The 17,164-nt window shown below is 46.3% G+C and overlaps 1 protein-coding gene across 1 annotated transcript; it reads left to right on the top strand.

The window, feature by feature from the left end:
- Positions 1 to 1,559: 1,559 nt before the first annotated feature.
- On the top strand, positions 1,560 to 15,595 carry LOC116906862 (zinc finger protein 709-like). Its single transcript, XM_032909768.1, has 4 exons — positions 1,560 to 1,711; positions 10,537 to 10,663; positions 10,853 to 10,913; positions 13,508 to 15,595. The coding sequence occupies exons 1-4, from the start codon at positions 1,709 to 1,711 to the stop codon at positions 14,985 to 14,987; spliced, it is 1,671 nt and encodes a 556-aa protein (XP_032765659.1). The 5' UTR covers positions 1,560 to 1,708; the 3' UTR covers positions 14,988 to 15,595.
- The last annotated feature ends 1,569 nt before the right edge of the window (positions 15,596 to 17,164 follow it).

Here is a 17,164-nt window from a genome sequence, read left to right as displayed (position 1 = left end):
TAATAAGGAGGGGAAAAAAGTCATCGAAGGAAAAATGCAAGAACAGACTCAATTTGCCCTGGAAACAGTGTTTGACGGGTATACTTGATTGTCAACGTGATACATCTAATACCCATCTCTCAGGCAGAAAAACACGCCTGTGGTCTAGATTGTTTTCTGGAATGGAGAAAAGACGTTTCTTTTAACCCTGATCTTGACATAGTGAGACATACCTTCAGTCGGATCTAATCCAGATCTAATGTGGGCTACCCCTTCTGCTGGAAGCCTATTTAAGGTATGGAAGAAAGAAGCCTTTACTCTCGGCCTGCTCGCTCCTGCCTTGCTTGCAAGCCCATTCCTACACTGGCTTTAGAGCCTACTTCTTTGGGAGTCTAGCATCAGTTGAACACCAACCGAGACATCCAGTCTTGTGTACTGAGCAACTACCGGATTCTTGGACTTTCTGTTCACAGCCGGTCATTTGCTAAAGAACCCCACGATGGTTTGAATATGCTTGGCGTGGCCCAGGGAGTGCCAAGATTAGGAGATGGGGCCTTGTTGGAGGAAGTGCGTCACTGTGGGGGAGGGCTTTGGGGCTCCCCGTGCTCAAGCTCTGCTCAGTAAGGAAGGGAGTTCCTTCCTGGCTCCCTGTAGAAGAGTCTCCTCCTGGATGCCTTCAGAGTAAGATGTAGAACTCTCTTACAGTGCCATATCTGCCTGGGCTCTGCCGTGCTTCCCATTATGACGTTAATGGACTGAACCTCTAAAAGCTGTAAGCCAGCCCCAGCTAAATGTTTTCCTTTATAAGAGTTGCCTTGGTCACGGTGTTTCTTTACAGCGATAAAACTCTAACACACAGCAAGAGCAGATGTTTAATGGGCTGAGACATTGAAACCTCCAAACCTGAACGTTATCACAAAGGGTCTGAAAATCAGTTTTCAAAGTACAGAGCAGGACAGGGAGGCCCTGACTTCAACAGGCCTAGAAACTGCGTTTCTGGAAAAACTTGTCTTCTGTTTGTTTTTGTTCTTTTGTTTTGTTTTCGAAAGTGCAGGGTGAAAGACAAGTCAGGTTGCCTATTTTCGTGAGTGTTATCGGTGGAATGTTTACTAAAATCTTGGGCAAACTGGCGATATGGTGGTGGGATTTGGGAAGATGGGGGCTGGCAGAGGGGTTTCCTTTAATAAGGCCCTTCCTCCTAATCCTGCTCAAAGCAGCTCTTTGAGTGGTCTCCATGACCACTGAGTCTGGAATTCTCTTGCTCTTACTCCATTCTTAGGAGGGAGAATTAGGAATTGCCCACTGCGCATTGTTACAAGCAAGTGGACAAACGCCGCTTACATGCAGGCTTCCACCCAGACAGGGATAAAACGCTAGAACGCTAAGGCTTCAGTGAGTGATCTGCTTGCTAATTTGCCTAACAAAACTTGTATCTCCTGTCACTAGCGCTCCAGGGCGCGAGCCAAGGGCTCGCTGGCCTATCGGGATAAAGGTTAGGCTCGCTGGCCTATCAGGGTAAAGGTTATTACTTTAGTGCCCGAAGTGTCCAATGAGGAGTATGCTTCTTACGTGAGGGAATTTATCTGACCTAGGTCTGTTTCCTTAACCCCCCCAAATTAGGCATGTTTGTTATTTGGAAGTACATCCTGGATCCCAGGTCTAGATATCAAAGTCGCCTTCTGTGACAGCAGGAGCGGCAGGAAGACACCAGGACACTCCGTGGCTGGAAATGGTACGTTCGGCCTGTGTCTTAGATGTGGGGAGGATGCTGCTGCTGCTGCAGACGGAGACCGCAGTGGGTACCGACCTTCCGAGATAGCGGAGTCTACAGCAGAGTCTCATCCGCTGAGAGCCGTGGTCTCCCCCTATCTGAGCGCTCAGTGCTGCGGCGTCTAGGGTCAGCGGGGCTTCTCAACCAAGGTCTCTGCAATCTGAGCGGTTCGGGTAGAGGGTCCTGGGGAGCCAACCCTGGGAGTTGGATTGGAGCTCTTGTGCCGGGCATGGAGGTGGTGCTGCATGGATAGTGATGTTTAGAACACTGGTCCTTTTACTGCCTCGTCCTCCCCCGAAAATCCCGACATACCCCATGCAGTGTCTCGGAGCAGCTACTCAGAGCACATTGTGATTCTGAGTGTTGGGGTAGGGGGGTGTGTGGAGAGCGGGATAGAGACATATTGGAGCATCGAGTGGCCCCATCCTTTCTGGAATAAAAGTCAAGTGCACATAGAGCAGTGGTTCACAACCCTCCTAATGCTGCAGTCGTTTACAGCTGTAGTGATCCCATCCATAAGATTACCTTCGTTGCTAATTTATAAGTGTAATTCTGCTACCGTTGTGAATTGTAATGGAAATATTTGATATGCAAGATATCTAATAGACAGTCCTTGTGTTGTCCGCCCCAAAGGGGTCGCGACCCATAGATTGAGAAACAGTCTTTGCGGGTCTGGGAGAGTTGTAAAATATACAAAGGTGGCCACCCGGAAGTTACAGCTATTATTATTATTATTATTATTATTATTATTAGGAACTGGGTGGTTTTCTACATCCAGGTGTATTATACCTGCAGGAAAAGAGGAATGGTCAGGCTGCACAGAGCAGTTCTTTATGGCTAGGGGGCTATTACCTTCCCTGCACAGCCTGACTCAATTCCTAGTGGCCCGAGGCTTTTAACTCACAAAGAGCAGCTGCAGTTAAGGTGGGGAAAACCAAGACCCTGTGGACTCTTATGGTGGGCTTGCGGGTGGCTTAGAGTCATAGCTTCAGTGTTTTCTGTTTGTTTGTTTGTTTGTTTCTGTGATGGGAGTGGAAGGCTTTTCAAGACTGACTTTCTCTGAGTTTCCTGGACTGAGTTGTGGTCCAGGCTGCTCTCAGACTCAGAAATCTGCCTGCCTCTCCATGGGGTGCTGGGATTAAAGGTATGCACGACAGCACCCAGCCTTAGGGCTGTAGTCTTTATCAGTTCATTTTCCATTGTCTTTCACACTGCCTGCTTAGGTTAATTGTTATTCCTGTCCACACCCTAAACCTTTTTGAGCAATTAACGCCCCTCATCCCTCCAGAACTGAAGGCTATTTCTCCCTTCAGGGCTTCACCACGGCCGCCTGAGTCTTGATGCTGTAATTCACCCAATGAAGCTTTTCTCAGCTCCCTTTCTGCCAAAACCTGTAACATCTATCTTATAGGGACCCCAAGAGACTTGAGCCTGTTATGTCAGCAACAGACAGACGTGTTTGTGTTATTGAAATTGGCATTCCCAACCTGTGCCCAGTCAGGGCCAGCCCGCTGTTCTCAGTAACCCAATAAAAATAGCCAAGTAATTAGTGGTGAGCAGAAAAGATCTCTTCTGCCTCTGCACATTGGAAAGAGGAAGAAAGAGATCCAGGGAGGCTTCCAAGTGTCTTCAAAGTCCTGAAGTGGGATCAAAGTGAAGCAGAGGCCAGGGATGTGCAGATGCAAACAGTCCAGGTCAAGGTGTGGTCCCGCCCTGCACTGCCCTGCACTGCCCTGCCCTGCCCTGCCCTTCACTGCCCTGCCCTCACCGTTGGTGGGCTCCAGGCTCATCCTGTTAGGGGATCTGTTAGGAGGGTATGAAGTCCCTTTCTGAGAGACAAAGATCCCCACTCTGATTGGTACCTGGTCCTTCTTTCAGCCTGAGATTCCTGAGGAAATTCCCATTTCTGTGGGGTCCACTGTCTTAGAGTCTCTTTAGAATATCCTCAATTCTGCCAGGCAGACTACAATGGCAGAATTTATTGAATACTCAAATTCACCAGCATTGTTGTTTTATTGGTTGTAATTTGCTATAGAAGCCTGACTTTCCTTTCTACCTGGCCAAGGTCTTTTTAGACCAGTCGTTTAACTTGTGTTTTGAGACTAGTCTTACTGTGTAGCCCTGCCTCATCTGGAACTCACTGTATAGACTGCACTGATTTGAAACTCTGAGACCTGCCTGTCTGGCCTCCTGCCTGAGGCTAAAAGGTACTTGCCACCATGCTTGGCCATTTGTCGAAAATTTTGTTGTTTGTTTTAAGACAGCTTCTCACTGTTTGGCACTGGCCGGCTGCTACTCCCTGTGTAGGCAGAGCAGGCTGGCACTGGACTCACAGATCTGCCTGGCTCTGCCTCCCAAGTGCTGGGATGAAAGATGTGCTCTACCACACCCAGCCCTTTATCCCAGTGTGAATCACTAACAGCAGCAGCAGATCACATGGGAACACTTCACACAACCAGAGACGGCACAGGTTGCAAATGGCTAGGAATTGGTTAAAGAGGCTGCAGAATAGAGGCTGTCCTGGGGGCACAGGCAGAGAGCTGAGGTAGGTGAGGGGGGAGACTGCAGGGGACCAGATCAGTCTTACCAGTGCAGGTGCAGGGATGCCAAATGCCCCTTGGGAGGGCAGACGGTTGGATGGTGACTTAGAAGTGGGCTGAATGTTTTGCCATGAGGAAACTGCTGGATCAAGGCTGTGGAGGAAGACATTGTGATCCAGGAGTAGACAAGTTTGCTGGCTTTTGACAGCTGACCCCACCATGGCTGATGAACCTGCTACAGTTTGGTCTTTTAGTCTCAGGTAAGAGGGTTCCATCTGTTGTGGTCCCAAAGCTCCTGTGTCTGGCGTTTCTGGCATGATCTGGTATATCTTCAGGTGTTGTTACTTATTGATACAGTTACTGTCTCTTCGTGTGCTGGCAGACCATGGTTGTTTGTTTGTGTGAACAACTGGACTTGTGTAAACAGTCCCCCTTTCCTGGTACTGATCCTCTGTGTGTAGCAAATCAGGTCAAGATGGTTGTTGTACAAGGTGACACTCTTCTAGGCTAGCTGTGTCACAGAAGTTGTGACCTTCTGCACAGCAGAGTGACCTAGAGAAGTCCCTGCCCACTTTCTCTACCTTGTCTCTGTTTCACCCAGAGGTGCCTGCTTTTCCTAGGAGTGCCACAGAGTTAAAGGATGTTTCCTGTATGTTCTGTAATCTGTCCTTGGGTGCAGAGTTCTTACAACTAGGAATAAAGCTCTGACTTTCCACGTCTTCCTGACATTGCTGAACTCCCTGACAAGGGATGTCCACATGCAGGGTTGAGTGGACTTGGCCTCTGTCATAATTGTAATTGTCACTTTCCTTGGTTTGATTTGGTTTGATTTTTTGGTACAAGGTTTCTCTGTGTAGCCTGGGCTATCCTGAAACTCACTGTGTAGAGCAGGCTGACCTTGACTTAAGAGATCTCCCTGCCTCTGTCTTCACAGTGCTGGGATTAACGGCTGTGGCACCACTCCTGGCTATATTTTTTCTTTCTAAGTTTAATTTTTTTAATTTATTTACCTTATGCATATGAGGGCTCGGTTTTCATGCACACCAGAAGAAGGAATCAGATCCCATTACAAGTGGTTGTGAGCGACCATGTGGTTGTGGGAATTGAACTCAGGTCCTCCAGAAGAGCAGCCAGTGCTCGTATTGTGATGGAGGTAGGTCATGACTAGATTTGAAAGGGGTGTTGCAATAGGTGAAGGCTCCTAGTGGCAGGTCCACAGACTTCCCTAGAGCTTAGCTGCTGAGGCCTTTTCTCTCTTAGGGAGTTGGAAACAGTGCTAAACATGAGCAAACAGAAGGGAAGGGAAGGGAAGAAGCTGATATCGTGGAGGTGGAATGTAGAAAACACAGAGACAGGGTTGGGGATTTAGCTCAGTGATAGAGCGTTTGCCTAGCAAGCGCAAGGCCCTGGGTTCAGTCCCCAGCTCTGAAAAAAAGAAAAGAAAAAAAGAAAAGAAAAGAAAACACAGAGACTCCCTGAGTTAAGCCTGTCCCTCTCCTGGAATGGAGGAGTAGTGGGGCCTCACAGAGCCACCACGGATTGGCCTTAGAGCTGTCTGTGACAGAATTATCCTGGGGACACTCACGCAACCCACACATCTACTCACCACCACAAGGAGCCCAGAATAGTACAAAGGACGATTGTACCAGGGTCCAGTTGATGAACCAATGAGTGTATGTATTGGGGCTACTGACATAGGAGGGGGCCTCCTTCCAAACGGCAGAGATAACTCAAAGGCGGCCGCATCACCAGACGGCCCACCCTAACACAGGTGAAGACTCCTGGCCACTGCCCTCTTGACCTCTTCCATTCAGCCAGCGTCTGTGCAGCCACAGTCCAACATCTCTTCCAGCTGCTGGCTGGGCAGGGGCTCTATCCCCAGCAGCTGTTCACTCCTACACTGGTAGTAGGCAGTGCTACAGTCTTTCAAGTTTCTATTCTTTCTAGATACATGACCTTGTTTACCTGCATGGGGGCAAGCATTTCAGTTTATTTGCTTACATAGTAAGTATTGGTTTTGACCATCTCATAGCATCAACACTAAGACAAGGATCAATGGGGTAATGATCAAAAAGATGCCACAGCATCCAAGTGCGTGCACCCTGACCTCTGTTTGAATTTTGTAACGTGAAGGCCACGTCGATCTCAAATGGGAACCTGAGGGCATCAGACCCCCTTTTTTCCATTTCTCCCACCATGGCCACACTGAATGTAAAAAGTTTTGATTTCTGGGCGTGGAGACCTAACTGAGCATTTCAGAGGACCCAGGTTTGTTTCCTCACTACCACAGAAGGCGACTTGCAGCTGCCTGTAAGTCCAGATCATTCTTCTGGCCTCTTAGTATAGCACACTCGGGTGCACACACACACACACACACGAAATAAAACTAAAGTCCGTAAAAGAGAACAGAGCGCCTTATGCCCCTTGTCAGTGCTGGTTCTCCGTTGCCGATCCTAAGGACTGGTAGCCAAGCGTAAGCCAGAAGGGCTCCAAGATCAGGATTTCGTTACTTAAATTTTTTAATTATAAGCTAGAAGGACTTCAGCCTAATTTCAGAGTTCTGGTGTATGTGAGGACTCACTCTTCTTTGTCTAATTATTTTGAATTATAATTGTTTGTTAATGTGTATATAAGGCCAGAAGTGTTGGGTTATGTGGAGGTACTGAGTTACAGCCACCTGAAATAGGTGCTGGGATTCAAACCGAGGTCCTCTACAATAGCAGAGGATGCGGTCGAGCCCTCTCTCCAGTAGGACTCAGTCATCCTACAAGCAAATTTGGTACTGTGTTTACAATATAAAGACACACGCACATGTAGCTAGTATGGACATAGAGATACCACAAAAATATCCCAAGGTTTTTCTAACCGTCACTTAGATTTACCGTGACTTGTGGGGTTTTGTTCTAGACCGTTAATTTGATTGTGTATATTCTCAGTGAGTCCTAATCTGAAGTCTGAACTGTTGAGAACTCGAGGTCTATCTAGTAAAAGCAATGTAGAAAACGGGTGCACACCCTGACTTGATTTACTTTTAAACATGCTGTTTTTATTTATGTTTTCAGAATTTCATATCTGGGGACACTGTTTGAGCATATTCACACATACCATGACCTTTCTCCTTACCTCTCCAACCTTCTACTTTAAAAAAACACATCATCATCATCATCATCATAAGCAGACTTTGCTGCTCTTGTACGTGTGTTTGTTAAGCTATGCATTGCAGCACAGTTGACTTACCAAGGGACACACCTTTAATGTAAACCGACTCTCCCTCACCTCGCAGCCATTAACAGACAATTATCTGCCCTTACCCTATCCATGCTGGGATGTTGACTGTCTTGCTCTTCTCTACACAAACACAGTGGCTATTATTTTAAATGTAGCCCTGTCATGTCCAAAAGACACTGTTTCAGCCCAAGCTCTGGCTTCAACAAGCATCCTGCCTCCTCTTGGTTCTTGAGCCTGGGGGATGGGATAGGGGAGAAAGGTGTGGATGTCCCATTGATGCCTGAGCACTCCCTAGACTTTTTCTCTTCACACGGACAGGTTGTGAGTTTCTGTGTTCATCGTAGTCCACTGTAATAGAAAGACCTCTCATGACGATACGTGCTACATTTATATATGAGCATAGACAGATATTAAGATTGTCACCATTAAGTAGAATTACAGTAGATTTACTTCAGAGGCTTGTGACCTCTCCAGCTCTAGGTCAGACTGCCAGGGCAAGACATGTTTTCCCTATGTAGTGGGCCTTAAATCCAGTTAGAATACAATCTGTTACCCCTGTAACCTTCATGATGCGATTGACTGTGGACGTGTGTTTTTGTCTGGTTGATAGCATAGCTTTCGCGGTTCACAGGTAATGACAGCTGTTGATGGCTTCTCTCCTTCAGCAGTAACATAGTGCTCGACAAAGGACAATGCTGAGAGACAATGTCAGGTTCTTAGGTAGTGGTGGGGCAGCCTCTGGGACACTCTTGACCGAAAGCTTCTGGCATTGCCTTTTATTTGACAACCTGTGGCTTCTAGCATGGAGCACAGTGTCCTGTGTAGGGGACTGGTTGTAGACATTTATTAAAGACATTCATCTGCAGGTAATAAATTTGGTCAAGTATTTTATTTTATTTTTTTTTCCAAGACAGGGTTTCTCTGTGTGGCCTTGGCTGTCCTACAACTTGTACTGTATGCCAGATTGGCCTTGAACTCACAGAGATCCACCTGCCTCTGCCTCCAAGAGTTGGGATTAAAGGTGTGCAGAACCACTGCCCATCCAGGTATTTTACTTTAATGTGTGTTTTAGAAATCATAGAAGTGGCATGTTGGTGAATTAGAGCTCTGTCTAAAGGCATATGTAATCTTTCCCTTTGTTTAATGATTTAGTAGAGTTCTCACATAAAAGTGGTGTGATGGCCGAATGAGATGGCTCCATTGTTTATCAACTTGGCACACCTGGGAAATGGGAATCCCAACTGAGGAACTGGCTTCACCAGTTTGGCCTGTGCACATGTCTTCATGGCCTTTTCTTTTCTTTCTTTCTCTCTTTCTTTCTCTCGTTCTTTCTTTCTTTCCTTCTTTCTTTCTTTCTTCCTTTCTTTCTTTTTTCCTTTTTACATAATTTGAAAGCCTGGGTCTTAAAGAATTTTCTTTTGATTTATTTATTTTATGTATATGAGTACACTGTAGCTGTCCTCAGACACACCAGAAGAGGGCACCAGATCCCATTACAGATGGTTGTGAGCCACCATGTGGTTGCTGGGATTTGAACTCAGGACCCAATGGAAAAGCAGTCAGTGCTCTAACCGCTGAGCCATCTCTCCAACCCCAGGGCATTTTCTTGCTTGTTGATTGATCGAGGAGGGCCTAGTCCCATGTGGGTGTTGACATCCCAGTTAGTAGGGGCTGGAACGTGGATGAGAAGGATAACCCAACAAGCCAGTGACCTGCGTTCGTGCATGTGTGCTTTCTGCTTCAGTTCTTGCCTACATACCCTACCCTTTCGTTTCCTCCTTAGCTTCCCTCCGTGACTGACTGTGACCCGCAATCCATATAAACACTCTCCTGCCCAAGTTACGTCACAGCAACAGAAAGCAAAATGGGACACTGCTGAGGAGAACTGCTTGTCATGAGTCCTGTTTGCTGTTTGATTAAGGAACCCAGCTAAACACTTTGTAATATTGGCCCTTTGTGCAATCACAGAACATGTATTCAGGTTCCTAGCACGTTCTAAGTAGTATTAACTAGAGGCCGTATGGGTTGGCTCTGTGGGTAACGGCACGTGCTATGCGACACTGATGGTCTGACTTCAATCTCTAAAACCACTGTTAAACTAGAGAGAACCAACTCGCAAGAGATGTTGCTGACTTCCACCAGAGTTCTGTGGCACGCTCACGCTTTCCTCCCACATTACGCACCAAACCAAAGTTTTAAAAACACGTACAAGGGGTGGAGAGATGGCTTAGAGGATAAGAGCACTGACTGCTCTTCCCGAGGTCCTGAGTTCAATTCCCAGCAACCACATGGTGGCTCCTGACCATCTGTAATGAGACCTGATGCCCTCTTCTGGTGTGTCTGAAGACAGCTACAGTGTACTAACATACATAAAATAAATAAATAAATAAATCTTTAAAAAAAAAGAAAGAAAAGAAAAAAACACATACAAGTAGTATCTACCAACCCAGGTAAAACAGACAGACAGTATGTTGGGTTTTAGGCAGATAGGATTCCTCTGATGAGTATGAATTGATTGCTAGGATTCTTAGGGAGAAGAGGATGTTGCTGTTTTAAACCTAGGGTGTAGTTGTCATCAACTGTCTGAGAAATCTACCTCACTCTGTACAGCTCTGGTGGGAAGGAATCCCTCCAGATCTCAGATACCAGCAGAACACAAGGGTGCCCAGCATTTCTAAGCACACACGTTCTGGGGACAGCAGATACTGATCATGGTGGGTGGTAGACAATAGAACCTGGGGTGACAGTTGTTAGAAAGATGCAGTGCAGAAGGAGGAACTGCACAGTCGTCTGCATAAGAGCTCGTCCTTCTTTGATGTTCCTTTCCCAGAAAGCTCCAGTTTACCTTTAGCATTTGTGAGTGAGGGAAGGCATCTTGGTCTGTATGAGCAGTAGAGTGTGATGACCAGGACAACTTGAACCCTTGTGGAACAGTGTCATGTCACCTTCTTATTAATTCTGTGTATGTCTGTGGTACCATGAGGCTCACTTTCCTGGAATGTATGTGTGTGCTTTCAGGAGTCAGTGAGCTTTGAGGATGTGGCTGTGAAGTTCACGCAGGAGGAGTGGGCTGTGCTGGATCCATCCCAGAAGGAGCTGTACAAAGATGTGATGCAGGAAACCCTGAGGAACCTGGCCTCTATAGGTACACATGGGCATTTCCTTTTTTGGTCCATCAATGTTTCTAGCTAATCAGTGTTGATATATGAATTGGAATATGGAGAAGGGAACTGGGGAGAATTTGTCAAATGGGATACACCATGAATTTAGCTGGCATCCAGTACTTTTCCTCTAATTAATAATTAGTAATTGTTTTTCTGTGTCTGCATTTTAGGAAACAAGTTGAGCAAACAGAAGGTTGTGAGTGAGTATGAGAAACTATGGAGAAAACTGAGGTAATTTCTTTTCTAAATCATTTTTTTAAAAAGATTCATTTATTTTATGTGAGTACACTGTAGCTGTTTTCAGACACACCAGGAGAGGGCATCAGATCCCATTACAGATGGTTGTGAGGCGCCATGTGGTTGCTGGGAATTGAACTCAGGACCTCTGGAAGAGCAGTCAGAGCTCTTAACCACTGAGCCATCTCTCCAGCCCCTCCCAAACCAATTTTAACTCCAGAAAGTTTCTCCCAAAATTGTGTTTTACACATCAGCATTAGGAGAAGCCAAATACTACAATATGGAGAGCAACCAGAATATGCTGATGTCATGTGGATATATTACCATGGCTCATGTAATCCATACCTTAGGCCATACAGAATATCTTAGTTTGGATTTATATTGCTGTACTCAAGACCAACAGGCAAGGCGGCTGGGGAGGAGAGGGTTAACCTCACCCTGTAATTAGCAGTCCATGATCAAGGAAAGTCAGGTCATGAAGTCCAACGGGAACCTGTGGGCAGAGGTCATGGAGGAACACGGCTTACTCAGTTTGTTCTCTTATGAACCTCGTGACCCCTTCCCCAGGGATCATGCTCGTCACAGTGGGCTGGATCATCAAGTAAGAAAATGCTCCACAGGCTTCCTTACAGGCCAGCTCTGTGAGGACATTTTTCCAACTAAAGTACCCTAGATTTTGTCTAGCTGACAAGATACTATCAAAATCGATTCTCTGACATCCCTTTTTGCTTGTCCACACTATGTCATGTTAATATTAATACCACAGTTTAAAGCATTAGAAACAGTTTTAAGAAATTTCAACAGTTGAAAAGTCCAAGGGCTCCTTAAAAACCAAGGGTCTCTTTCAAAAGCTAAAAAAGTCTCTGAACTGTGGGGCCCTTGTTAAAAAAAAAATGAATTTTGCATGCTTTCTTACCCCAATAGAGAAGAACAAGGGCACAGTCACAATCAAAGCCAATGAAACCAACTTTCAGCAGTATAAACATTAGGCTCCCACTCCTGGAAATGAAACTCTGTCTCCTGGGCTCACACGGTCTCGGACGGCTCCACTTTCTCACAGGCACTACCAGCCACACAGATTGTCTCCAGGGTCAGGCCAGTGCCTCATCATTTGATACCCTGGGCTGTCATCCTATGCTACTCGTGTCTCCATTATGGTTTTCACAGTACCTGAGGCTCAAGCTTGCCTTACATAGACAGAGGGAAGGGATTATTTGTCTAACATGTCCTGGTCACGGTCCATCAGTAAGAGAAGCCAAAACAGGAAGTCAGGGCAGTCAGGGCTGAGAGACAGGAACTGAGACTGAGCCATGGAGGAAAGTGTTACTGACTTGCTGTTCAGGGCTTCCTCAGCCTGCTTTCTTATACAGTCAGAACCACCTGGTGCTTCGGGGGTGACACCACCCACTGTTGGCTGGTCCCTCCCACACTGATGATTGGTAACAAAAATGCCCCCACAGATTTACCTGAAGAGGATCTAATGCAGACATTTTCTAGTCTAAGATTCCTCTTTTCAGGTGATTCTACATTGTGTCAAGTTGACAGAAAACTATACCGGTTACACCTCATCATTTCAAAATGGTGTACATGGGACTCAAAAAAGTTGCCTAGCCAGTGTGTTAGGGCTTCTATGCCTGCACAAACATGACAAGAAGCAAGTTTGGGGAGGAAAGAGTTTATTCAGCTTACACTTCCACATTGCTGTTCATCACCAAAGGAAGTCAGGACTGGAACTCACGCAGGGCAGGAACCCGGAGGTAGGAGTGGATGCAGAAGCCACGGATGGATGCTGCTTACTGGCTTGCTTCCTCTGGGTTGCTCAGTTTGCTCTCTTATAGAACCTAGGATTATCAGCCCAGGGATGGCCCCACCCACAATGGGTCCTCCCCTGCTGACCACTAATTGAGAAAATGCCTTACAGCTAGGTCTCATGGAGGCATTTCCTCAAGGGAGGTTCCTTTTTCTGTGATAACTCCATCTTGTGGCAAAACCAGCCAGTCCAGCCAGTAATAGGGCTGGCCGTGAAATCAGAATGGTCTGAGTTCAGTTCCCAGAACCCACATAAAATGATGCATGTATGTAATCCCAGCATTTCTCAGAGAGACCCTGCTTCAACAACATGGAAGCCAAAAGTACTCCTGAAAGTTGTCCTGAGCGTCTCCCACACACCCACAGACACAGTGAATTAACACATGTTTTAAAACTTAGTGTTGTATTGACTTACCTACCAGCCATGGGGACAAGTTGGGAATGACTTATTATTTAAAAATGTCAGTTTTTTATTTCATGACCTTGCAAGTATTTAAAAACTAGGTGATTTTTGATTGATACCATTGCAACATCCAAAATGTTCCAGAGATTGTGAATTGAGATATATGTTGAAATGCTATGTGACTGTTTAATGTTCTCAAGGACACATACCTCACCGTACATGAATCCCACTGTTTCTGCTGCCACTGTCCTCAAGTAGACTTGGAAAGCATGCAGTCTGAACTGTTACAAACGGTTTCCCAGCATGAAGCCAGCATTTCTCTGTTCAGTCATTGGTGAGCACCGTCTTAGTCATGAACTCTTCATTTGTTTTGCAGCGGCCAACTGGTGGAGAAGTTCTGTGACTATCAGGAAAGTCATCAGTGTGCAGAAATCTTCAGCTGCAATCCAGGGCACTCTTGTGCAGGACTTGCTACCTTTGTAAAGAATGTCTGTGAAGAAGGTAGAATTGGCTGTTCATCTATGCGTGTGCCACTGAACTATCAGGTAGGACCTTATGAAGACCAGGAATATGGACAGGCACTGTATGAACCTAAGGAGTTGGGGAGCATCTCCAGTTCTCTGTCCCTTCAGATGCACAAAAGCACTCCCACCGGAGAGAAACCTTCCAACAATAAAAACTTTGAAGAAGACCTTCCTTGTGTCAGATCCAGCCAAATGTATGAACAAAATGGTTGCGCAAAGAAGTCTTATATGCACAAGGCATGTGGGAAAGGTTTCGTGCATCCCAGTCCTTTGCAAAGGCATGAGAAGGTTCCCAGCGTTAAGAAGCCCTATGTGTGTGAACTGTGTGGGAAAGGCTTTGCTCGGTTGGGTAACCTTTTAAGGCATCAGAGAACGGGCGCAGGTGAGAATCCTTTTCTGCCTGACCCTTACGCAAGGTCTCTTCCCCGTTCTGCTTGCCTTAGAAGAAGAATGAGTGGTCACGCTGGCGAGAAGCCCTATGTGTGCGAACAATGTGGGAAAACTTTTCTTGATCCCACTTACTTTCGAATACACAGAAGGATTCACACCGGCGTGAAGCCCTATGTGTGTAAGCAGTGTGGGAAGGCCTTCACTGCTTCCCGCTACCTCAGATCGCACGAGCTGACTCACACCCGGGAGAAGTCCTACGCGTGTGAGCAGTGTGGCAGCGCCTTCACGTTTTGGTATCAGTTTCAGAAGCACAAAGTGACTCACAGCGGTGTGAATCCTTACGTTTGCAAGCAGTGCGGGAAAGGCTTTACTTACTCCAGCTCCCTAAAGACGCACGAAAGAACCCACACTGGTCAGAAGCCCTACGTGTGTAAGCACTGTGGGAAAACCTTCGGTAGTTCCGGCAACCTTAAAAGACACGGAAGCACCCACACTGGCGAGAGACTGTATGTGTGCAAGCAGTGTGGGAAGTCGTTCAATAATCACAGCTCCTTTCAGTTCCACAATCGGATGCACACCGGAGAGAACCCCTACAAGTGTAAGCAGTGTGGGAAGGATTTAGCTTCTTCCTCCTCCCTGCAGAGCCACGAAAGGAATCACTCTGGAGAGAAGCCCTATGCCTGCTTGCAGTGCGGGAAAGCCTTCAGTTCCGACAGCTCCCTTCGGAAGCATAAAATAATGCACAGCGAAGAAAAACCCTACGTGTGCAAGCACTGTGGGAAGTCTTTCCGCCGCTTTTTTGAGGTCCGGGTACACGAACGAATCCACAGTAGCGAGAGACCCTATGAGTGCGAGACGTGCGGGAGAGGCTTTTTGAGTTCAACTCATCTGCGAAGGCATGTACCGATTCACAGTAGACCAAATAAGGGTATTAGTAAGTAACATGGTAGCTCTCACGAAGCCCCCACGTGCTAGCAATGTGAGGAGATGTCGGACAGATTCGAGAGAAGGTATTCTTTTGAATTGGTTTGGCTGTTACTAGAAATTCTGTACTAGAAATGCTCTTCTAATACACGGAAGCAGACACTGGAGAAAAGCTGCAAGACACACTTCAGAGTTCTTCTCATTGTGGAGAAGATGTGAAAGAGCTCACACTGGAGAGAAACCTTACGCACGCCATGTGAAAAGCCTTTAGTAATGAGGGGACCCTCAAGAGACATTGCCCTCATTTGGACAGAAGTCCTTTATATATGTAATGTGGTGATCTGAATAAGAATGTTCCAGACATGCTTATAGATGCGAATGTTTCATTACCAGGGAGTGGAATTGTTTGAAAGGCTTATGAGAGTTAGAAGGTCCGACCCTTTTTGTCTGTGAACTTTCTGGAGGTGTGACACCGTGGGGTGGGCTGTGAAGTTTCCAAAGGCCATGCCAGGTCCAGTCCCTCATTCTCTCTGTGCTGGTGGATCAGGATGTAGCTCCCAGACTTGATGCTAATGGTCTGAGTCTCTGAAACTGTAAGCTCACATTAAACGCTTTGTCTTCTAAGAGCTCCTTTGTCATGGTCTCTTCACAAGGACAGAACAATGTCTTAAGAAGTGTAGAGAATCTTACAAAACTTTCGGTCATCCCAGGTTTTTTTTTTTTTAATAGACATGAAATAACTCACTGTGGGGCAGCCTAACATACAGGACTTGTAAAGTCTCCGTTATCACGGTGGTAGCGCTTAAAATGAATGCGTTGAGAAAACTCCCTAGCATTGGGAAGCATGTGGGGAAGATTTCTGGGTTCAACACAAAAATTAAGAAATAGCACGGTTTGGGAAACAAGTGTGATTAAGAGATACTTGATTTTAACAGACAGTCTCACCCACTAAGTCTCCAGTGATCGGTCCTCCCCAGGGCTGAGACTGGCTGTGAACATCACTTGTTACCAGCTGTGGTGGCACTGGCATGTAATCCTACTTGGGAGGCTCATGAGAAGGATCCCAGGTTTCAGAGCTGTCTAGACTATGTATTGAATTCTTGGTCTTCCCAGGGAACTGGGTTTTCTTTTCAGGGATTATGTCTTGATAACAGTAGAATTTAACAAGCGAGCCCAGAGGAAATCTCCAGGACCATTTAATAAAGTTTGAGTGAAAAGCCACAAACCAGGCCAGCTATAGGCAAGCGAAGGAAGTGTGTTCTACTGTTCCCCCCACTCTTTCCCTCCCTCCTTAACCCCCTCTCCCTTTCTAGCTTTTAAAATCGTTATTTCACAAATGTGCGTGTTTTGCCTGTGTCTATGTCTGTGCTGCATGTGTAGACCTGATGCCCGACAAGACCAGAAGGCATTGAACCCCCAGGAAGTGGAGTTAAAGATGGTTTGGACCTCCATGTTGGGATGTTGGGAAGTAATGTCAGGTCCTCAGAAGAGCTGCCAGTGCACCTAACCGCTAGGCCGTGCCTCCAGCCCCTCCTGTTCCTTTGAAGCCGGCTTGACCTAGGTAATAACTGGCAGATAATGGGATTCGTACTGTGTGGCCCAAGATGTCCTTAGACTCACAACAATGCTCCTGCCTTATTCTGTCATCACAGTTTGAAGTGGTATTTTGATAGGAAGTATATCTGTTTTCATGTTCAAAAAATACACAGCAAAAAATATTCCATTGCCCGTTTGCTGCATTTTAAGCAAGCGCTTTCCCTTATATACATGTCTTCGTAGGTAAATGGGTGAACATAGACACCATTTGCTCCATCTTCTTACATATTCTTAGTTTCCGACAGTGGCCATGGCTAAGAGCAGCATCGAGTGTATTTAACCACAGATGGCCCTTCTAGCCATAGAGACTCAGATATCAAGATGCTGCTGCAGTTTGACTTGGTGACCTCCTTGCCTCCTGGGTGGTCTGGGGTGAACTTCCCGGAAAGGTGGAAGCTTTTGAAGTCACCCATACCTACAATTTAGTCCTACAGTATTTTAGGTGCATGACTTTGGGTGAGTATGGCCGTGATATAAAACACCACAAGCCAGACAACTTGAGGAGAGAAAGGGTTTACCTGCTAGCACATCCAAATCACAGTTCATCATCGAAAGAAGTCAGGACAGGGACTCAAAAACAGGGCAGGAACCTGGAGGTT

The sequence above is a fragment of the Rattus rattus genome, chromosome 1 (assembly GCF_011064425.1).
Source record: "Rattus rattus isolate New Zealand chromosome 1, Rrattus_CSIRO_v1, whole genome shotgun sequence".
NCBI lineage: Eukaryota > Metazoa > Chordata > Mammalia > Rodentia > Muridae > Rattus > Rattus rattus.
Note: the sequence above shows the minus strand (reverse complement) of the source record. Positions and strands in the feature narration are given on the sequence as shown.

What these genes read in the sequence shown, in the direction of transcription:
- LOC116906862 (XM_032909768.1), top strand. An exon ending in GAGGAACCTGGCCTCTATAG is followed by an intron (nt 10,664 to 10,852) that starts GTACACATGGGC and finishes TCTGCATTTTAG; the next exon opens with GAAACAAGTTGAGCAAACAG. An exon ending in AAACTATGGAGAAAACTGAG is followed by an intron (nt 10,914 to 13,507) that starts GTAATTTCTTTT and finishes TTTGTTTTGCAG; the next exon opens with CGGCCAACTGGTGGAGAAGT.